The sequence below is a fragment of the Triturus cristatus genome, chromosome 11 (genome assembly GCF_964204655.1).
Source record: "Triturus cristatus chromosome 11, aTriCri1.1, whole genome shotgun sequence".
NCBI classification, from domain to species: Eukaryota; Metazoa; Chordata; class Amphibia; order Caudata; family Salamandridae; genus Triturus; species Triturus cristatus.
In genome coordinates, this window is record NC_140594.1 from 1,064,544,246 (window position 1) to 1,064,568,663 (window position 24,418).

A 24,418-nucleotide genomic window follows, 5' to 3' on the forward strand; every position below is an offset into this window, starting at 1 on the left:
GTGATGAGAGGAGAACAAGATGGCGGACGAAGGGAAGGAGCGGCCCGCTGTAAAATGAAGCCACTGGTGCGAGCAAAGTGGGAGCGCTTTTTTGGCAGATGCCTGGTGTGACAGCTGGAGAGCGACTTGGTGGGCCAAGGAGTAACATCGGTAAAACCAGGACCAGAGTAGCTCATGAGTTGTTGACGGTGGAGTCATATGGGTGGGCACTATGGGGGAAGAGACAGTGGGACAGCGTCACGTTGTACGGGGCCAGCAGAGGGCTCCTACCACTATATAACAGTGGAACAGATAGTGGCCATCAAGGTACAAAAGGTGGGAAGCATGACTTCTTTTGGCGACGGAAGAAAGAATCTACAGCTAAGCGGTCATCAGACGAGCCTACTGCATATGATTTGCCAGAAGACAAACAGATCATTGGTGCTTTAGACACTACACAAAATGGAAAAACGGTTTGGAAGGGAGGATAGAGAAAATGGAGCAGAGTATAGCAGAGGTAGAGGGAGTATGGAAAATAGGAGAAAACAAAGCACTCCACTCGGATAGCTAGTCAGCGGCCTTCGAGGCACAGAAACCAGGTGCCTTTAGAAACATGGCGACCAAAACGAAGATATTCCTAGACAATACAATGGAAAAGCTGGGAAATTACAGGAAAGCGTCAACATCTGCATCCAGTTATAACCCCCCCCCCCCCCGCTTGACCAATTCCTTGCTGTCCTTTTTCAGGAGTACTTGGGCTTTGACTCAGGCTTTGGATATTGAAATAGTATGGAAAGCCAACAGGGTGCCATCAAGAATATTACCTACAGAGTTTACCTCTGATAACAGCAGTCATTGTAGTTTTAAGACCCCATAATGCGGGCAGCATTCAAGGGGGAGAGGCTCTCTGCAAAGGGAAGGCAGGAGAATACTGCTCTTTCCAGATTTTGATGCCCAAACATAAGGAAAGCAAGATGCAAACTCTCTGCAAGGAGTTGCTGAACCTGGGAGTTAAGGCGGCAACAGGAAAGTCAAAGTCTGGCCTGCAGACAAGGAGTACATTTCGTCGAACATGGATGCTATCCAATCTATTATATATCAATAAAAGCCAATCTGGCATACTAATTAGACATTGCCCGATTTGTTCCTACTTGTCACATATTTAGCAACACTGCTTTTGAGAGAGTTAAACTTCTGTGCTGCTTCGTGATTCTCCACTTAATACTTACTATTTGAAGTACACTCCCTGCTCTTCCTGTGTTTTCCCACTCTGATCTTTTCCCCTACCCCTTCCTCCCCATTTTTCCTCCCTGATTTCTCAATTAAGTAGTATTCCACAGAGGAATAGGAGGTAAAGACTTTATGAAAAGTTAGCCGGAAAGTTTGAATAGGTCTCGGAAAGAAGTAACTTGCGTTTAATATAGGTTATATGTGGATGTACAGATTGTGGGTATACTTTAATAAAAGTATTTATTCCTAAAAACAAAATGTTTTGGCTAAAACCAAACCTAATAAATATCTGAAAAATTACTAGGATGAAGGCCAGTTCATGTACTCCACTTGTGTATAACCCAATATGTCAATACAGCACCTATTGCTTGGGACTTCATATTGAAGAGCTAGATGATCAATGTTGGCACAAAAACTCAAGCCATACAGATAAACATGCTCAACTAACAGTTCTGAACAGCCCTACTATGACTCACCCATTTAATAGGAGGATAAATGGACAATGTGGAGAGGTACTTTGTTTTAATAGACAAGCACATGGTTGTCTCTACCCAGCCTTAACTCCTTTTCAGAAGTAAGAGTTTATTGCAAAGTGACTGATGACTGTGGTCTTTATAGTTCTTGTGGTTTCTGATCACAGCTCCCCCTTTTCACCACACTGTAAGATTATGGATAAATAAAATTAGTTTAAGCTCTTTGTATCGCAGTTCCTTTGTGTGTCCTTTATTACGGAGCCAACATCTGGTATATAGGTGTAACAAAGAACCAGATGAAAATTAACAGAGGACGTCTTTATATAGAACCAGCAATGCTACACGGAGGTGCACCCTAGTTGTGCAAAAAGAGATTATGTATTGAATGAATGAATGATTTTATTTATAAAGCGCTACGTCCACTCCAAGGAGCATCTTGGCGCTATCAGACCGGAACAAAGTACAGCGCAGTAACAGAAGAGATAAGGAGACAGAAAAAAGTGTAAGTCCCTATGATTATCCTGATAGCAGGGAGAACACGGTACTATCATTGATGGAAAAAATCCACTTTTTTAAAAGCTTTCTGAAAAGACATTCTGATTGGGCTAGTCTCAACTGAGCCGGCAAGCTGTTCCAGGCCTTTGTACCCAGAACCGCTAAAGTTTTTCCACCTTTTGTTTTTAATCGATAACGGGGGACTGTCAGAAAGTGTCCAGAGGATGAACGAAGGGAACGCCGTGTGGTACAAGGCTGAATTCGAGTCCTAAGAGAAACTGGCCCTAATACTTTAGTGGTTTTATAGATGATAGTTAAGATTTTGAACAGAATTCTTTTATGTATGGGCAGCCAGTGTAGACGTTGAAGTCCTGAAGAATAAGAAGCTCCCCTAGGGAGCCTAAGCACCAGCCTGGCTGCCGTGTTCTGGACCACTTGCAACTTTTTTATAATGGATTTATTTGCACCCGCATACAGGCTGTTGCAGTAGTCCAGGCGTGAGAGCACTAGCGCTACTGCAACCACTTTCCTAGCATGAAGAGGCAATAGGTCCAGAAACTTTCTCAAAGTTTTGATAGTATAAAAACACATGCCTGCCACTGCTGATGCTTGACTGTGGAAAGATAAGGAATGATCTAATAAAATTCCTAAATTCCGAGCTGTGTCCGCGATGTTCGGTGGGGGAACCATATTTTCAGGCCACCACTGACTGGGCGAAAAAAGATTAGTTTTTCCAAACAACATAATCTCGGTTTTTTGGCTATTACATTTTAGATGATTCTCACTCATCCAATTCATAACTGTCGTTAGGCAGTGATAGAATTTTTCCTCGGCACTGGTGGAATTTTTATCTAGGGTAAGGATGATCTGTGTATCATCTGCGTATGTAATAGCCTCGACCTCAAAGGTGTTGATCAGAGTGAGTAATGGGGTCATATATAGATTGAAAAGTGTGGGGCTAGAGAGGAGCCCTGAGGGATCCCCGACAGACTCAGTTTTTCTGCCGACTTGTATTGGCCAAGGGTGACAATGCTACGTCTATTTCCTAAGAAAGATGTAAACCAGGACAATGCCTTGTTGGTAATGCCATTGATAGCCAATCTATCGAACAAGACAGCGTGGGAGATAGTGTCAAACGCTGCCGAAAGATCCAACAGAACCAGTACTGCATCCCTGCCTTGATCTAAAGCCAATTTTAATGTTTCTGATGTATGGAGCAGCACTGATTCTGTCGAATGGCCAGGTCTGAAACAAGATTGTTTAGGGTGGAGAATATTTTCTTACCATAAGAATTCGTTCTTAGCCTATGCGGATGACATTGCTATAGTCACCCCCGACCCCCAGGCCGCATTGGTCCGTATAGAGGCTTTGGCACTAGAATTCGGTAGCCAATCTGGCTACAGGCTGAATACAGCTAAAACCAAGATTGTCTGTTCTAATAATACCCTGTTTTACGATGCTCGGAGGTCCCCCGAGGCTATTTACTTAGGGATAAATATAAATGCGATGGTAGCAACTATCTGGGACATTAATCTGGCACAGCTGTTAACCAAGATTAGCACTGATTTAAAGCGTATAGATAAACTATACATTTCTATTATAGGACGTGCTAATACCATTAAAATGACTATGTTCCCTAAACTTTTTTACCTTTTCAGATGTATCCCAATTGAACCCCCAAAGAGCTTTTTATAAAAATTGAAGGGATATTTTCTCAGTTTATATGGGGGTATAAAAACGATCAGAAGATCAATAAAGCTGTTGACTTTGCCACAAAATCGTGGCGGATTGGCAATCCCCCATATGCAATATTATTTTTGGGCTATTACTTTGCAGCAAATGATTAGCTTGTTTCGGCCTAAAACTAGAGCAGGAACTACCTCGGCGATTCATAGTAGGGACTCTCCCCCTTCTATCTATGAGTTGGCCCTAGGGGATCTCGCACCAGGTGTTTTATTAAGGCAACTAGACGGGAGTTATTATAAAAGAACGCGGTTCAAAATTGTTAGAACCGCAAGGAATGTTTGGAATAAAACAAGTAAACTTCTGAGGATCCCCAAGCTGCATAGATATCATGCTATTTGGCGCTCGTCTATGTTCCCACCCTTATTTTATGACAATCTAAGGAAAACTTGGGAACAGGCTGGCATAAATGTAATTGGAGATCTATTCGAGCAATCCGAGTTAAAATCCTTTGAAGAGCTTCAAACTCAATTTGGGGTGGAAACCAAGACCTTCTTCAAATACTTACAACTCAGGGAGATTATTAAAATAGCAATGGCCCAAATAACCGGACTGGAAAATATTCCGATACTTGATTGGCTTGGGCATACGCAGCCACGGGTAAAGGATTTATACTTCATTTTGTTGAATACCAATCAGGACGATATTGCCAGCTCAGAAAGTGTTTGGGCAGGTTTGCTGGGGGATCCAGACGTGGATATCTGTAGGTCTCTTTATTTGTCAAAAAAAATATTTCTCGCAGCTAACCTTAAAGCTCAACACTTTAAAACCCTGTTTAGGCTATATTATACCCCTGCTAAACTCTTTAGCTGGGGGAAAAGGGAAACTGATCGCTGCCCTAGATGTAATCACGGTCCGGCAGATTTGATTCACATGTTCAGTGCGTGTAATCAGCTTGATAACTTGAAATTAAAGATAGAGAATTTTCTTAATCAAGTCACTGGCGGCCTAGCACGACTAACTCCTACTCTGATTTTAATTGGGATTAATGATAGCTTATGTTTGGATTCTTCCCAAGTTTATTTTTGTTTCATGGCTTCTGCCATTCTTCGTTTAATTATTGCAACTCATTGGAAGGATGCAGAATCACCCTCCTTTCAGGAATGGTATGCAAGATTTCACCATGTTTTTAACTTGGAGAAGGCACTCTATAAATGTAAAGGGAAAAGAGCCAAAAAAAGAGGTCTCTGGGTATGGGGCCCGATTTGGGAAACTAATGAGATTTAATGAAGTAGTCGTAATCCTCTGTGTTTTCTACCCTGTACTTCGGGATTTATAGTGGTTTCTGATAATGTGGAATTTGCAGTGATTATTTGGTCCTTTTCCTCTGCTTTGTATTACTATTCTTTTTCAGTGTAATAATGTTTCTCTTGATTTCCCTGATCAAAACAATAAAAAAAAAAAGTAAATATATAAAGGTTAATCGAACTACTTAAAAAAAAAAAAAAAAAAAAAAAAAATTGTTCAATTGTTTGTTCGCCAGTTTTTCAGTCAACTTACTCAACCAGGGCAGCAATGAAATTGGTCGAAGATTAGAAAGTGTACTGGGATCAGCAACTTTCTTTTTTTGGAGAGGTTTTACTGCTGCAATTTTCCAGGTGTCAGGGACACTAGCGGACTCAAATGATGAATTAATTATCTTATTAATGACTGGATTAATGATATCTACTAGTGCCTAAAAAACTTTGGGGGGGACAAGGATCAACCGGGGAACCCGATTTACAGGTAAGGATAGCCTGTTTTGATTGTTCCAAGCCGACTTCTTGAAAGCTGGAAAAAGCTCCGGTAGACCCTAAGAATATAGATTCCTTCATCGAAGGGGTGGTAGCAGGGAAGTCTTTCCTCAGGTCCATAATTTTTTCTTCGAAGTATTTTGAGATTTTATCACACAATACTTGAGATGGTATCATTTCTTGTATCAGTATTTTAGGTTTCGTGAATGATTTGACAATATCAAAAATGATTTTCTGATCATTTCCTGCTGACTCAATTTGGTTGGAATAGAAAGTAGCTTTTTCCACTTTGATATTGTGATGGTATTGTTTAAGGGCATCTTTAAACAACCTGAAATCAGTCGATTTATAGCTAGTCCTCCAAATTCTCTCTTTTTTTCTGCAAATCATTTGCAATTCTTTTAAATGGGGAGTAAACCATAGAGCTTGCTTTTTGTTATTACTCCGTACCTTTCGAGGATACGTGAGAGGGGCTAAATTATCGGCCAGAGATGCCATCCATTCATTAAACCTGTCAGTGTCTATAGATGGAATACCTGAAAGAATGGGTTTTATTGTCTCTGCCTTAATTGAGAGCTCTGGATGTATGAGCATATTATTCAATTTCCGGATTTTCATAGAATCTTGTGAGTTCCAGAAAGTCACTGTTGGATCCTTATCAAATCTAATCTTAAATGAGATGTATTTATGGTCTGACCACGTGATTGTCATGGGAGGCTCTGCAATGAGGTTGGTCATGTTGGTGCAGATACCATCCAGGATGTGCCCAGCGGTAAGAGTGGGGATCTCAATTATTTGCTTTAGACATACCGTACTAATTATCTCATAAAACTGTCTAGTATAGAGATTATCATGAGAGTCTAAGTGGATATTTAAATCGCCCAAAAGGGTAAAATTGGAATATCTAATTACTAGGGGGCCAATACTGTCTCCTAATGTATCTATAAAATTCTGTGGAGGGCCTGGTGGTCTGTAAATAAGAACTCCTGTAAACGTAGTGCTGCTGTTTAGTTGAAAGCAGAACTGAAGACTCTCTGCCCCATCAAAGGCCATAGCGTCTGTATTTTTTAGTATCCGGTGTTGCTTATATATGATTGCAAGACCCCCCCCCCCTTTTTTCGCCTCTATCATGGCTAGTCAGGGTGTAACCCTGTGTTAATGTCAGTACAATATCCGGATTCGAACAGTCATTCATCCATGTTTCCGTGATAAATAAACAATCTAAGTCTTCTGTATTAAGAAGGTCATAGATATAAGTTGCATGTTTAGACAGAGAACGTGCATTTATCAAGCCACAATGTAAGTGAGGGCTAAAGGATTCCCTCTCTTTTACTACCATTACGGGGCTGTGAATATCTAGCGAGGCCCTGCACACCGAGCAGGCTACCGACCCCTTGATATCACCAGCACAAAATTGCACCGGACATCTCCCACCACAACTATTTAATTTTAGTAACTCCTCAGTGGTATAATTGTGTATTCATATTGCATGGATTGATGCTGCAGGGTGGCAATGTAAATCCCCAGTAATGTATATAGACAAAATTAAGTATGGTCTGTGCAAAGAAATGTTAAACCAGCATGTTTATCCTTCATATACTAGTCCACACGAAATATATGGTGGAGTCCTCAGGGCTGAGCCATATAACTAGTGGCCATTTGAAAGTCTGTGCATGAAAGGCAGCAGCACATTTGGGGATGCAGTGGAGGGTGTTAAGAGTACAAGAATTGCAATATATTCGTTACTCATAACCTTTCAAGTTGCTATTAAAAAACATTCCAACAAACTTGTAATGTGTCTTGAAAATATTTACATGTACTTTCTTTATGTAGTAGCCCCCATAAACAAGTGTGAATTCTGATATAACAAGTTTCAGCATTTATAACAAAGTCTTCTCCAGGAGCTCTTGATTTTAGAGATTTTCATCATTCACCGTGCTTCTCTCAGGATATGGGTACAAAGATATAGATATGTGTTCAAGGCCGTGGTAACATGGCCGAAACGCGTCATGCAGATTAAGGAATAAAATTGCACCATATACTACATTCAGCATGCTGTGGTCTGTACCTGTGCTCCTTTACAGTTTGGATCTGTGGGAAAACCTGTTATATATATATATCCAACCATTACATAAGGGGGTATTTTATGCCTAAAACAGCAAACATGTTGCTGCTGTTGAATGGCATATTTTGAATAATAAGTAGAAGGATTTCTTCATTGATTCAATAAAAAATGTTTTATGGAGAGCTAGAGTTTATCATGTTATTTTCTTAATTTCATTGGATCAAGGTATTTCATTCCACTTTGACAATATATCACTTTGGTGATGGGGCCTCGTTTCCCCCTCTAATTTCACATAACTGCTAATTCTGGCAATGCGCCATACTATTGACTGCACCAGTCTGTTCCATCTGATGCAATAGCAAATCACTGGCAAGCACGAAAATATTTATTACAGTTCTCTGAGTGGAAGTATTTTTTGGCAAGCGTTCCTTTGCCAGCACATTAGATTTTAAAGGTGGAGAGGCCAGTTTGGAAACACATCTGTGGCTGCTCAGAGATTAGGTGAGGGGGATGGTATGAAAATGTTCTAACACAAAGGAAGTTAAAACATTCATCTTTGCAGTGGAACACTCACACAAGGCAAACACATTGAACAATAGGCACCCTATATAAATGGCTGCTTTTGAAATGTAATATTGTACTATTCTAAGATCATTTAAATCTTTTGTACATATTTTGCTTATTGGATGGTGCCTGCTTAATGTTCTGCAAGTAATGTTCTTGCAACAGTTTTGTCAATTTCATCAATAGAGAGATTCAAATTAACAGGGAATTTGCAAAATACCATGAATTACTTTTGGCATAAATCCAACAATTCAAATGGACTACCGAGCAGGTTTTTTCTGCCGGTTAAATATTATGAACAAAGAAATTCATTATTTAGAAGAGGAAAGACTTTTCACAGTATGGGACATGCAGTACATGCAATCTTATTGCTGCTGTTGTCATTGAATTCCTGAAAATCAGAGCATTGTGCCCTTTCTTAAACAGCGTATCCTATTTGAACTTCTTGTACCCAGGATAAACACTGCCATTATGGACAGAATAACTATCCACACTAAACGAGGTGTTAGGCCAGCACGGTCGAGCTAAAATATTTCAATATGACAGAATATGGTTGTCGTCGCGTCTCTCCCTGAACATGAATCTATTTCACATAGGCTCTCTGAAACTTCAGAAAAGAAGTTTGGATTAGCAATTCTCAGATAAATGCAACATGGTGCGAGCCTAATGTTTGGCAGAGAAGTGATGGACTCCTCTCATAAGCAATATTGCAAGGGTCTCCAAACTGGGGAGCGGGCCTCCCTAGGGGGGCCTCAAGTGAGCCCTGGCGAGGGATCAGGCTCTAGACAAAAGAAGCATTATGGTGATAACTGCTTTATTTTCAGTGGAAAAACATGAGTGACAATAAGCCGCTCTGTAATGGGCCATCACTAACCTCCTTTGTCATTTATATCCCGGCTGGAAGAAGGTGACTCCAAATATTCTTCAATACCTCCACCCCCATAATTGTGAAAATTCTGAGGGGGGCCCTAATGATTTTTTCCCTCCCATGGGGTGGGGGCACTGAAAAGCTTGAAGTCCACTGCAATATTGTCTTGTCCTCCCAAAATGCCATTTTACTAGAATATACTAACTTCCATGGGATGCGGATTTTGTACAGTTGCCGAGTTCTAAAACCAATATGAACGATGGACAAACAGCAGGTATGGCTATTTACATTCAGAGAAGTTTTTTCCTTACCACCGGAGTTCGACCAAATGCTCAGAGCTACGCGTTATTCCCAGAATGTACCAATTTATAAGTGGAGCGGTTTAGCACCTGTCTATGTAAAGGGGGGGTGGGTAAGATGAACACATTAGTATTTAGAGGTGGGGGACAGAGAAAAAGCAATACAAATATGGGAGTAAAAACCCCATCTTCCTAAATGCAAAGCAGATGCATTTCAATACTTAAATTGGCAAATCTTTCCCATAATCCAAGTGCATACTTAAATCTACATTTTTTTAAAATCAATAATGAAAGTAAATATGTATGAACCCCACAACAATTAAAATTGGAATATAATAACTACCAAGAAAATTGGGAATACCAAAAAAAAAGAATTTAACACACACCAGCAAATTTAGAAATCTTGTGTCGTAGTATTGAGCAGCTTGCACGACAAACAGTCTCTTCCCATGGCTCTCATGTCGAATTGGGACTGCAAAATATAAAAAACCAAGGCCAAGATCGTTAGACAATGAAATCATTTTTTTTTTTTATTTCTGTTTATTAGTTTTCACAGCGTGGTACAAACATACCGCTGCAGCAGGCAGCGTTAAACCAAAAAGCAACATAAACAATCTTATAAAGGTACATGGTGAGATCAGATAACACATGACTTGCATTCTTCGAGCCACACTCCTTGGTAACAATGCCCCCAAATCCAATAGTTCCGAATACATGCCAGTATACAAAAGCAAAAAAGTTGTACAGTATCATCACGCATCTGTAGCGATAAGTAGTCTCTTAATGGCGACCAGATGTCTTTAGGCTTAGACGATACGGGCAGTTCCTCTGCATACAACTCTAACTGTTCACGGCAGAACACAAGGTCCTTAAGCCACTCATCAACTTTAGGGGACCGGTTGCTGTCCCAAGTGAACAGAATATGACGTTTGGCGAGCAGGAGAGCAACTTTAACGAATCTACCCAGAGCGGCCTTCAGCTGGGGTGCGTGGCCAAGCAGACTTTCCAGAGGTGTACACTGTAAAACAATTCCGTTCATGGTATGTATGCGAGCAATGACACCCTCCCAATATTTATACATACAATCACACTGCCATGCCAGGTGCAGAAAATCAGCCTGCGACAGGACACAGTGCCTGCAGTGATCGGACTCCCGCAGTCCCATTCTGTATAACCCAACAGGCGTATGATACACTTGATGTAGGAATTTAAAGTGTATAATACGGAGATTACCATTGGGGGATAAGCGACCCGTGAGAGTACAGATTTATTCCCAACCGTGGGACGATCGGGGAGTCCAAAATAGCATTCTAGCGCTCCAGACTACCATCCAACCCCCACACCGTCTCCCCCTGCACTGCCTTATATAGCTTGGTAATTAACTTTTTCTTAGTTGGGGTGACCAACAGCAGCTGAAGCGACTGGAGCGTGGGGGGTTCTGCCGGGAAGCCGGGGTAATGATCCTTGAGTGCACGTTTCAGCCGATAGAGGGAGTATTGAAACAGCAAAGTCGGATTCTGGATGTAGTCTGTGTCAGCCTCCGACAAATACCTCCCTCCCGGGAAGAGATCGCGCATGTGCACAATGCCGACCTCCTCTAGGGCTCTCATAGGACCCCGCTCTTGAGTCACCGATAGGGCGCCATGGCCCGTCGGGGGCAATGCAGGCGCATAGAGCGGAAGCTTCTGAGCACGCCTACCAATCGCCTGCCAGGCTGCAATAGTGGTATCTATAGTGTTAATCTCGGGTCTGGGCGTGCGCCTGTTCGTGTGTGTTATAATGCTCGCTAGTGAGACAGGGTAAGCATCCCCATCTTCCACCGCAATGTGTGGAATAAAATCATGTGTCCGGAACCAGTAGTACGCGTATTGAGCCTGGGCGCAAAGATAATATATATAAAAATCTGGGGCCGCGAACCCGCCTTTATCATAAGTCAAGGTTAATGTACGCCAGCTGATTCTGGGTTGCTTATTACCCCAGACCAGCCGCAAGAGCTGGGATCGGACTGTTTTAAAAAAATGCGTGGTAAGTTTGATCGGGATATTACAAAATAGATACAAAAACCGTGGAAGAATGATCATCTTAATCACTGCTATGCGGTCGGCCAGGGACAACGGGAGGTGTAACCACCCATCCACTTGTTGCACTAAGTTGTTGTAGGCCATTCCATAGTTCTCCTTTATAGCCATCTCAGGATCACGGTGTATCCAAACCCCAAGGTACTTCACCGGAGCTGTGGACCAGACCAAAGGGTATTCCAGCTGGGGCGGAGGCGTTTTGAGCGTCAGGGGAATAATTACCGATTTGTCCCAGTTTATCTTTAGTCCCGAAAACAAGCCAAAACGAATGTATTCCCGGATTACCGGAGACAAATTCTGCTGTGGATCTCGTATGAAAAGGACCATAACGTCCGCATACATTGAGATCCCGACCAGACGGTGATTAAAATTTAAGGCAGTTTCTCTGTGACGTTGTCGGATTTTGCAGGCCAGTGGTTACAACATGAGAGCAAAAAGGAGCGGAGACAGGGGGCAACCCTGCCTAGTGCCCCTTTCAATCTGGAACGGCTCGGACGTGAAGCCACCTACACTCACCCTTGCCGACGCGTCCGTATATAAGACCTGAATCCACCTCGTCAAGACAGCAGGGAACCCCATTCTGTGCAGTATATGAAACATGTAGGGCCATTCTATGGAGTCGAACGCTTTGGCCACGTCGAGAAGGACCGCAGCCGCTGACAACTCCGGGTTTAGAACATGAAACATTGAGAAAATGGTCCTCAGATTGTGGGAGGTGGAACGTTCCGGGATAAACCCGGATTGATCGGGTAGCACCAGAAGGGGCATTAGCGGTTGGATCTTCGTGGCCAGTATCTTAGCCAGGATTTTAGCATCTATGTTTATTAATGAGTGGGGACGATACGATTCACAGGACGTGGAGGGTTTATCTTTTTTGAGCAGAGTAACAATCAATGTCTGTCTGAGGGAGGGAGGGAGGACGCCAGAATCACGAGCTTCTGCGTACATTTCCAGCAGATGGGGTATAAGGATATCAGCGAAAGACTTATAAAATTCCGCTATTAGGCCGTCCGGTCCCGGGGCCTTGTTATTAGGTAGAGAAAGAATAGCGTTGCGCACATCCGTCTCGTCTATAGGTAGACTCAGATACTCTCTGTGAGTGTCCGAAAGCCAAGCGCACGACAATGAAATCATTTGACCCTACCGTTTGTTTTGCACCTGGAAGGGGTCACAACGCTGGCACTAAAAAGGTTTTTCACTGATGAAAGTTATTTACAACAAAAGCAAGACAAATATATTTCTGGCACAGGAAAATACTTACATGGATAGATACCACAATCATTGACTTTCCAATGGAGTGCTCTGTTGAAAACATACATCTTTTTAAGAGAACTTTCCTTTTCATCACAACTGGCCACGGTGGAAAAGACACCGATAGGTTAACAATCGGTACAACATGGCTAAAAGACTGGCAAAGCCAGTTGCTGTTGCATAGGCAAGACCTATTGGCTTTGTCAATGCTTGTCTTACATGGCTGCCAAACTGTGCAATGCTCTTCCATTAATTCATAATGAGATCGATGAAACCCTGATATTCCAAAAATACCTGAAAATATGGCTATTTTCCTCTTCTGTATAGTGCATTTGCCCAGCATGCAGTTCAGTACCCTGTCAGAGTCAGGATATCCGCTATAAGTAACTGTGCACTAATGAACAGAACACACTCTGCGATAGCAAAATAGTAATGTGCAACCACACTATTAAAATTGGCAGATTTACGAAGAGACAACGTTATGTGGATTTTGCAGCTGAAAGTATTTCATTGACAAATAATATGTCAATTTAGGGATAATCTGAAATTCAATACGAAATGAATTAACTTTTTTTACAAAATCTTTTTTATTAGGTTTTAAACAACCACAAACATGGATTGTGCTCTACATAGAACATATACTTCTTTAACACATAAAAAAGCAGACCAACCCCTAGACAGTAACACACTTAGTGCATGATATCACAACGTGAAAGAAACATTTTGACAATGTTCTAACCAGTGACCCATACCGTTGCATGTTTTTGTGGGCACCCTCAAGCCTTTTAGATGAATTATTCCGCCCTGGCAAAATAGTACACTCATCCTAAAGGGGATGGGGGGGGGGCGAGGGGGCTCTCCAGTATGCTACGTTTCTCTTTGCAACAATATGTCCCATTACCAACAGCATGCGAGTATACTGTGAGCCACCCCATTTATCAATTAGGCCAAGCACTTTGAGGTCAGGCATAACAGGCCTATCAATCACTCGAGAAAGCAAGTTATGTATGGCACGCAGTACCATATTAAATGGAAGAAGGTGCCTATTTCTTTTTTGCACCGGAAGAAATTAGGGCAGGGGCCTCCATTTCATTCCCCGCAGCTTATGGGAGGTGTAGTAGGCTCTGAAAAAAAACATTTCACCTGTTTCAGCAGAAATCACATTGGCACCAATAATCTATAGGGGGAAATGTTATCCTTCGGCCTCCTTCTGCAACCAAATATCTTGCTTCCACTTAGCCCTTAGGTGTTTCAATGGGGTGGAGTGTTGTAGACTGTTTATTTTAGCTTTCTGATCCACTCTGTTCATGGTGACTCCCGATTCAAGCTCACCAAATTGCATGAGTAAACCAATTTTCTCTCTCTCTGTGTTTCAGGGGCATGCAGCAACTGGAGATATCGGTACAACAGTGCAGCACTTCTGCAGGGAAATGTCCGCCACCAGTTGCTCGAACGTTATTATATGGTCGCCTTTTTATACACTCCCCAAGCTAAGAAGTACTTATTAGATCCCAGGCAGGCCAACCACCTGCCTCAGCCAGGCTCAATGCTACAGTGGGGTCTCACCTGTAGAAACTCCATCACAGTGAATCCACCAGAGCACATGATATGCACAGAGCAGAGCATTTTAGGGGACAGAGGGGAGCTCTGTATGCCCAACCCGTCCGGAAAGAAGATCAAAATGCCCCATGGTGGTGGAGCTGCTCCAGCTAGATTCTGGGATCATCATTTTCAAGAATCAACCACTCGTTGTGGGGGATATTTTGGATGCCCAGTAATATAATTTTATATCCGTTATGCCCAGCCCTCGTTCATATGGTGGTACAAAAGGGGGTGGTGATGGACGGAGCAACAGAACCAATCAAACACTCACACCCAGTCAACCGATCTGGGTTTGATCCATCACCGTTCTTTAGCCCACTCTCCCACCCGTTCAGACATGGCCATATGCAAATCAGTCTGACCCTGTGCCTCATGGGAACAGTCCAGCCCGAACTGCCAAGCCATGCCTTCCCTGGACCAGAAACAAGCTTCCTAGGACCGGTTTCTGGTATTTCAGCCGTCTTCAGCCAGGCTTGCTTGAATCCAGTGGCAAAGTGAGCAAGGGACTCACGTCTGAGCATACCCTGCCAACTTATGGCGAACAAAGCGGTACAAAAGGCGGTGGTGATGGACGGAGCATCAGAACCAATCAAACACTTGTCCAATGAGGCACAGGGTCAGACTGATTTGCATATGGCCATGTCTGAACTGGGGTGGCAGAGTGGGCTAAAGAACGGTGATGGATCAAACCCAGATCTGTTGACTGGGTATGAGTGTTTGATTGGTTCTGATGCTCCGTCCACCACCACCCCCTTTTGTACCGCCTCGTTCATATGGTGACATTGCTCACTTAGGAAAGGATATTCATGCCGGCCCACCAGGGCACGTAAAACACATTACAGAGGAATACAAATTATGAATCTAGTGCGAAGGGCTTACATACATTTAATTTTGTATCAAAAACAGCAGTTGCGGGATGAACATCATCTTGTATAGCACACCACATCGAGAGATAGATTATGGCAGCTTACACCAAGCTGCCTTATTCATCTTCACCCACGTGAAGAGTAAGAGCATATTCCACTCCCAGCACCTCTACTGGCCCACTGCAATGTGGAGAGCTAGGTAATGAAAATGGTCTGGTGCCCATTTGAGTCTAGCAGTGTTGGGAAGGGATTGTGCACTTCTGTGATGGGTGCATATTCAGCTTTGTTCCAGTTCAGGTGCAGGGTAGAGGTGTCAGCTTATATCTGCAGCATTCCCATCACCATGGGCATGGAACGGTCCAGTGCGGGAAGTATGGGAGGACATCATCTGCATAGGGGGCTACTCTAACCTTGTTCAGATCATCCCATCTGATTCTTTACGGGAGTGCATTGCACTGAATCTCCCCCTCGAGTGATGACCACAACTAACAAGCATTGGCAAAGCAACAAGTTTCACCTATACAAGATTATTTTTTTACGTTGCACAGCAGCCTGAGCTGCTGTACAACATGGCTTGAAGTTTGTTTGTTTTATTAATGGTAATGCTGCTGTGCAACATTAAACAAATTTGATAAAGCAAATAGATCTTGCATAGGTGAAACCTAGTGGCTTTGCCAATGCTGGTTTACTCTTGATTTCCCTGATATTACCACAAGCTTTGCCTTTAGCAAGCACAAATACATGCACACCTTGCAAAGCACCTGCATAATGTGTCTTTACAAGTTCAAAACTGCCCTACTTGCAGATCTGGGACACTTTTTTAGCTATCCGATTCGCTAATGGCTGATCAGGCCTATTTTCTGTCCCAATCCCCCCTGTAGATTATTATCATTAGTACAAAGTGGAACCAGAAAACCAAGCTAAATGATGCCTTTCCCGCTTAAATAGGGTGATCTCAGGGAAATATTTTATTTCACTGAAACTTTTCTTCATTATTGCATATGAAAGTGCTCTCAAATATGTGAGTTCAGTATACCAGTTGTACAAAACCCTGATGAGTTTGATTTAATATGTTCATAATGTTGCTCCATAATAATCTGGGTCAAGTAAAGGGTTTACATGACAACTTTTCTTGCCTCTTAGTTCACTAATGGTTCATGTTTAAATACCATCACTTTTAAGAAAGTACTTCTCAGTGTAGTGCTATGTGAAGTGTTGTTTTTTTTTTTGTCCTCATTCGCCAATACCCATAACGTGCTGACCGTCTATGCATTTCCCTTTGTCAATAGGCTAGGATAACGTGGGCTCTTCCCTCGGATTCTCTCGATGCTCTCAGCCCGTAGCCTAGAGGGGTATGTTGTCAGACCAAAGAGCACTTCCCAACTGTTGATTTGGGGAGGTTAGGTACCACTCCAGCTTGTTAAAAGACCGTATGGACTCTCTCAATACACAATAACCATGGGCATGTCCAGTTTGGTCCTGGGAGTGTCCAGTTGGCATAATCATAGGACCACACAAAAAAAAAAAAAAACATCTCCAGAGCAACAGCGAGTCCCAGTATGCAATCTTTTTCCTGCTACACACTCTGGCCATGTCCATTTTAGATGTTTCATATAAGGAAGTTAGTCAGTCCGAGTGAGTAGGGGGGGCGAAATCTACCCAATGCAGAATTGAATTGAATAGGAGAAGTCTGGCTGGACCTAGTATCTGGGTATGTAAGCCGAAAATTATTAATTTTAGGTCGATTGTGATTGCTATCCCCAATATGCTCTCCAATGTTTTTTGTACTTCTTCCCAGAATGTCTGGATGGAGGGGCAGTCTCTAAACATATGAAGGTCCAAAGCCTCAAGCAAACCGCATTTTTTGCAACTAACTTGTGTACTTTTACTAATTCTTGATAATCTAAGGGGGGATAGGTATGCACGATGAGCTGTGAATAGATGGTTCCTCCTCAACCATGCTGGTTTAACTATGTTGAAGAGGATTTTGAAAGATTCCTGCCATAAATGGTCACACTGTTCGTTAGGCAGCGATCCACTCTACAGCTCATCACCCAGCTTAAATTCTCCATCGACCTCCTGTTCTATGGCCCAATACCAATAGGAAAGTTCCTTTTTACCTACTGGCCTTTCCACAAGCTGTTGCTCCAAACTAGTTCCTCCGCCTATGAATTTTTCTTTTTTGAGCTGGAACTGTACCCAACTATATAACTGAATGTATTTAAATCTTGAAAGGTCGCTACCCACTAACTTTTCTAGATCTTCCCATAGGATAAATGTTTCATTGCTGATTAGATCTCCCCATAGTTTAATTCCAGCGTCTCTAAGTGGGATAGCCAGCCTATCGCGGAGGCAGTCTGGGGAGCCTGGAGAATACCAGAGTGGGGCCAGTTTGGAGAAGTAGCTAAGACCTGTCGCCTTTCTTAATGCTGCCCATACCATGGCAAACTCCTGCAGGACTTTAAGTTTAATTCTCTTGAAGAATTTTTGATCGCCAAATTTGTACATAAACCCTTCCGGTGTCAGTCCCAACCCTTTCAACATGGCCAGAAACATAGCTCCACTCCCTTTGTCACTTGGCATTTTCAACAACATTCGAGAGTGAGTAAGTTGGAATGCCCAAGCATAATATTGTAAATCCGGTAACACCAGCCCCCCCTTTTCCCTGCTTCGTCTTAGTTTCTTCCATGCAAATCTGGTAGATTTATATGCCCAGATAAAAGAATTGATTTCCCGTTGGAATTTTCCTATAGTGTCTTTATCAAAATGGAGAGGGATTGTGTTAAAAAGGAAAGTGGCGGAGGAGCCAAGATGGCGACCGGAGCAGACGCTTGAGCGCCCGGCTCCGCCGGCCCTTGGCCTCGGACTATCATCCTGATTCCTATCCTCGCCGATTTTCGAGGTGCAACGTGCGCGACGACGCGCTGACCGCGCCGCCGCTTTCCCGGAGTCTGAGCCCGCCCGGATGCCGGAGTTCTTGGTGCCTATGTTCTCCGCGCTGGACCCCTGCTCTATTGTGGCCTTGGCCGGCCCCCTGGAAGCTCCGCAGTCACTGGACCCCCGGCGCAAATCTGAGCCCCGCGGCCCCGATCCCGCCTCACACCACGGACTGTCGCCAGACGAGCCGGGGGAGAGACGCCCGGACACCTCCTTCACCTTTCACCTGACGGGCTGGAGCTATAGGGTAAGCCCCGGTGTGGCGGGTCTCCTGCCCCGCTCTGTGGCCCGCGCTGTGGAAGGCTGCAGACCCCCTTCTTCTATTGCCTAGTCGGCTGCAAAGAGAGTCCGAGGGAGGGGAAGCGACTGTTGGCTTTCACCTGTTGCGGCGCAGACCTGCGGGGAATTGCCTCCTTGTTACGACCCCCCCCCCCTGGCCACTGTACCGTTCAGCGGTAAAACATGGCGTTGATTGCCTGCTCGCTGCTGGGGGGTGATGCTCCGGTCTCGCCCGCTGCCCGCTTCGCCCTCCCTCTACCAGACTCCAGCTCCACAGTGCCGTCCCGGATTGCTGCCGATGTGGGGGCGCAGCTTCCGCTGACATGCGGCTCCGTTCTGGCTGCCCTGCGGGACTTTCGTCTGCAATTGTGTGTTGGCTTGCAAACGCTGAGTGAGCGGTTCGACTCCATACTGTCGGCTGCGGGTCGTGAGCGCCCCGTTTGTTCTCAACAAGACGTGGGTCTGCCAGTGCTTCTGTCCTCTTGCGGGGACGCAACGGCTGTGTATAACCGTGCTACACTGGTGTCTGCATCTGGCTTTCCCGGCACCCAGGATCAATCGATCTCCTGCTCAATTGTGGACACTTTGTTTCCCCGTTCATTGCTGCCTGCTTTGTTGTTGCCTGCCTCACCGCGCCCGCAAGAGTATCCAGCTGAGCGACACCTGACGTCCTCGAGGAACCGTTCACGGTGGCCTACGGCTTCTTTTATGTGGAACTCCTGTACTTTACCGGCCAGGTCTGGATTTTATATGGTGCACAAGGGGACCTCAATAGATGATCGGCGGCCATTTTGTGACTCTACTTCTCCATCTTCTCCCAAGCGGCCATGTTGTCTTTGTCTGCACGGGCTGCGGGGCCTTCATGTGGGGGCTAGTCTAATCTTACGCCCGCGATCGGGCCAGGGCTAGATTGATTTCTATCACCATGGTTTTACGGATGGGCTGGACTGGGACTGGAACTGTCTGCATATGCTGTGCGCACTCGTCGCGATTTGTCTGCCTTCATTTATATTGTTGTGACACGTTATCTTCACACGACCGCCTTTAGGTGTAGTGGGTTCTCAGTGTGTGGAGACGTAGTTGGCCGGTGGTTTCGGGCGCTCCGAGGTTACGTGGGCTCCTCCCCGCTTTCTTCTTTGTTTTCTTATTTTCTTTCCTTTATTCCTACTTTCTCTCTTGTCTATATTTCGGGTTCATTGGGCGACAGGCACTATGCTGGGGGGGGGGGCAGGCCGTAGCCTCCGCATTGGTGTAGGGTGGGGGGGTAATTTACTGTTTCTTTTTAGTTCTATGGGCCTTTTTCTTCTATGTCTCTGCGCTATCCTTGTTTCCGATTCGGGGTCCGGGTGTGGGGTGGATTGAGTGGGGGCGGCTTTGAAGGGGTGCGTATTTACTCATGTGACTATCCTGTTATATAACTGCATCGCCTCACTGTCTGAGATTTTCTTTGGCCGTTTTTAATGATGCTGCTGCTCTCCCGTGTGATGAAGCCATCTTGCGGACTCGAATCTCCTTGGTTCTATCCTCTACTGACTTTTTCCTCGATAAAATTATTTTGAAAACCTTAAAATTAACCTTCACTTCTCCTTCCCCTGGTGTCAAGGATCTCTCCAGTGTATAACTCCTGAATCGTTGCTAATCTTGACCATTGATGCACAGGGGATGTAATGTTTGTCTCAGTGCTTAACCGTTTTGTGGCCGGCCTGATGGTTGTAGGCCCGTATTTGTTCTTTTAATATGCACAAATAAAGGTTTAAAAAAAATAAAAAAAAAAAAAAAGGAAAGTGGCCTTAGGCAATATAGACATTTTGACTAAGTTGACTCTCCCCAGAATGGATAAGGGAAGATGTACCCATGACTTCATTTGTTTACGACAATCCCGAAATACTCGTGATAGGTTGGTATCTGCCAGTTTATTGATATCTTGGATGATTGTGATACCAAGATAACACATACTGCAGCTTGTCTGAAATGCAGGATTCTGGATATTCCAAGTCATGATTTCTGTCTTGCCAGCATTTATCTCATAGCCAGAAACCCTGCCAAATTCCTCCGCCAGTTTGATTACTGCCGGTAGGGTTCTGTCTAGATCTGCGGACAGAATCAAAATATCATCCGCATATAGGGCCACCCTTCTCTCCCACTCCCTATATCTGAATGATTCGATATCGGGGTTGTCCCTTAGTTTCTGTGCAAATGGTTCGATATACATGTCGAACAGCAGGGGGGAGAGAGGGCAACCCTGTCGAGTTCCTCTAGTTATACCGAATGGCTTTGTAAGGCAACCATTCACCAAAAGCTTGGCCGATGGGGATTTATAGATTGACTGTATAGCCCGACAGAATGTTGCGCCCAGATTGAATTTCTCTATGACTTCGATAGGTAAATCCAGTTCACCCTATCGAAAGCCTTGGTGGCATCTAGAGTCAGGGCTGCGAGGGGTAGCGAACATGCAGAGGCAATGTCTATTGCACCGACCAGGTCATAAGTGAGGTCTGCTAACTGTCGCACTTTCACAAACCCCTTTTGGTCGGGATGAAGAATATCTCTAGCCACCTCCCCCAATGTAGTAGCCAAAATAGTTGTATAGATTTTATAATCGGCATTTAGAAGTGATATGGGCCGATAGGACCCACATCTAGAGGGGTTTTTACCCTGTTTCAAAATAAGAACTACGGTAGCATCATTCCATGTTACCGGCGGGCTAATACCATCCATAAAGATTTTGTTAAATAGGAGAGTTATTGTTGGTATTAAACTCTCTCCAAGTGAACGGTATAGTTCTATTGGAAGCCCATCCGGGCCGGCCGCCTTGCCCCTTTTCCCACTTGCCAATTCTTTCCTCACTTCCTCCTGTGTAATTGGTTGCCCCAACTCCAGTTGTTGTTTGGAGCCGATAGGTGTTAGAGCGATATTCACCAGCCAAGATTTTGCCTTGGAATTATCGTCTGTGGAGGTTTCTTTATATATTTCCTGGAAGTAATCCAGGAAGGCCTCTCCTATTGCTACATCTGAATAAATGGGGGGGGTTCTCCATAACCCACTGAAATCTCCTTAATATGGTTCCGGAGCTGGTCTGCCTTGATCTTCCAAGCAAGTAATTTTCCAGCTCCTTCCCCATACTCAAAATGAGCCATCTTGCTCACTTCCCACCTACGCATAAGCCGTCCCTGGAGAACCGACTCCATTTGTTCCTTCAATTTCCTTTTGGTTTCTAGCTCTTCCTTCTGACCAATTCCCTCTTGGGCATTTAATTTTGTTTCCACCTTCCTCATTTCTTCCTCCAAACCCCCAATCTCTGCTCTGTATTTCTTACTTCTATAGCTTGCCCCATTACTTATTATACCCCTCCAAAAAGCCTTGAGGGTATCACAAACTGTCGTAATGTCTGCAGTTCCCAAGTTGGTCTCTAAAAAGTGATTTGTCTCTCTCGAGAGAGGAAACTCAGCTCATTTTCTTCTAATAGGAGAGTTCGGTCAAAGGACCACGCTCTAGCCCGTTGGGTGCCTAGGCTCTGTAGCGTCAATAGAATACTGGAATGGTCAGACAGATGCGATGGTAAGTATGTTATGTCCTTTACTTTGTCTCTAAGAGTATGACTAATCACTTTGAGGAGGGCCTGGAGGGTGGAGTACTCCCCTAAATGAATTCTCTGCAGATTCTATCCTGGAACGTAAATGGCTTGAGGGTGGGGTCGCGTAGAAGAGGAATCTTACAATATCAGAGATTTCCCCCACCCAAGTCTTGGTTATCCAGGAGACACATCTTCTTGAGGCGGACAAGAGATCTATTGAAATCACAGAAGTGGGTGGACTCCTATGTATGCACAGATCAGACAGCAAATATTAGGGGGGTATGGATCCTTTTTTTAAAAATCAGCATAAGCACAGATTTTACAACATAAGGGGGACCCAGGGGGTAGATGGTTAATATTGAAAGTCACTGTTAGAGAGGTTCTTCTTACATTAGTTGGCTACTACGGCCCGAACCATGACGATCCCTCCAATCTCCAAACTATTTTCTCGTACTTATTGGACTTCCCCGAGCCGGTGATGTGGGCAGGAGATTTCAATATCTTTTTGGATCCTAAATTGGACAAGTCCCCAAATAGCAGAGCAATCTCTTCTACGAGATCAAGGATATCCCTCCTAACAATAATGTCGCAATTGGGCCTTAGAGATATCTGGAAAGAAAGGTCAGGGCAACAGATGGTGTATCGTTTAGGAACCTTAAGTATGGACATAAGTCACAGATTGACTACATACTGATTAGTTATACTCTTAGAGACAAGGCTATGTGAAGTGTTGATGGCAAAGCTTTGCGTCTCCCTGTTAATTTTTTGTCTCGCCCACCTCTAGTATTCAGAGAGTAAAGAGGGGTGAGTCCATAAAACAAGATCTATTTGGCGATCCAGGAAGGACTCAATAATAAATTCTGGGCAGATGCCTATATTCAGTTCAAGTGAAGTTGATTACGTCCCTCATTCTGGGGCCGTATTACACATAGTGCCCGGGGGGCACAACAGGTGTTTGCACCTACTTTGGGCATCCTCGAGGCACTTTAATGTTACAGAAGGGGCCTTGTGCGTCCCATTCTGTAATACTTAGAGCGCTGGCGCACTTAAAGCATCAGCACGATCTTCAGGGGGCGTTCCCTCCTTTGCATTGGGGCATGCCTCATGCAAATGAGGGAATCCCTTTGCCTCTATGCCCGTGCCGTATTACAGATGTGGGCGCAGAGGCAAATAAGCTCTCAAGAGGCGCACTGACAGTGCGCCACCTAAAAGGTGCCTCACTGTCAGTGCGCCCCCTGAGAGCAGCCCTCTGGAGGGGGAAAGGGGGTCCTATGGACCACCTGGATATCCCCTTGCAGGCGGTTGCACTGACTGCCCCCACCTGCAGGGGGATCTCTAATCCCTCTTAAAAGGGAAGGCGGGTTGCCGCCTGCACTGTGAAAACATGGAGTGGCTTTAAAGCAGCTGCTATTTTTTTACATGAATGTGCTTCCCCCAGGGCATCGTGAGTCCGTCCCTACCCTAATGGCAGCAAATTCATCATAATGTGCGCATTTTTCTTCATTGCGCTGGGCGCACCTTTTAAAAGGTCCACCCAGCGCAATGAAGGAGAATACGCCGCATGTATAATGCGGCCCCCTGGTGTCCATATGTTATGTCCACAGAGGAGTGCGAATACAGGCAGAGTTCAAATTTGATAGGACGCTCACAAAAGAGGTAGGGGTTGCCTGCATTTCCTTGATCAAACATCCCGGCGCCTTAGCAGTTGTACCCTGCTCGGTACTACGTGCTTTTATCCAATAGGCTACATGTGAGACGGGTGCAGGCGCTGTATTCTCACAAACTCTATGAGAAGCAGCCGGCAGTCAAGTGTGCAAACAGCAAAGCAGAAGTGTCCCACATGATAAGCCCAGGGATGAATAGCTGGCAGGAACAAAACATGAGCAGCAGCCCACAAGAACTCCAGGGCTTATAGCAATTATGGGGGCCCGAAAACTAATACCCAAGGGCTACTTTTAATGCAGGAAAGGCTCCTCAATTAGAGCGGAAGAGCGTCACTCCACTAAAAAGATGGCCCCCAGAAAAGCCCCAGAGACGAAAAATAAAATAGTGCTAAAGTTTATCATTTTATTTCTTATCAACCCGTTCTGAATAGTGTCAGGACGGGGTGGGTCATTGCTGCCGAGTAGCAGCTGCAAGCTGTGCACTTATGTTTAAAGTGTGCATGTCTCTTTGGCCGGCGGTCTTGTGACCGCCGGCCAGACATGCACGTTTAAACCTCTCTAACCCAGCTGGATTAGAGAAAGCACAGACCTCCTGTGTTCTTGAAAGTGCTAAGAGAGGCCGCATCCTCTAATCCTGACAATTCTCTCATGCTGGTTACCAGCTTGATAACAGCACCAGGATTGGTTAGGGGAACTGGCCGGAGCCTGGAGGAGACAG

General features: G+C 44.4%; 1 protein-coding gene across 1 annotated transcript in view; it reads right to left on the bottom strand.

Moving 5' to 3' along the window:
* Nucleotides 1-24,418, bottom strand: part of NDUFB5 (NADH:ubiquinone oxidoreductase subunit B5) — a 72,028-nt gene that overhangs the window by 30,219 nt on the left and 17,391 nt on the right. The window contains exon 2 of the mRNA XM_085635391.1: nucleotides 9,836-9,921. Coding sequence (XP_085491517.1) covers nucleotides 9,836-9,921 — 86 coding nt within the window. The remainder of the gene's footprint in view (nucleotides 1-9,835; nucleotides 9,922-24,418) is intronic.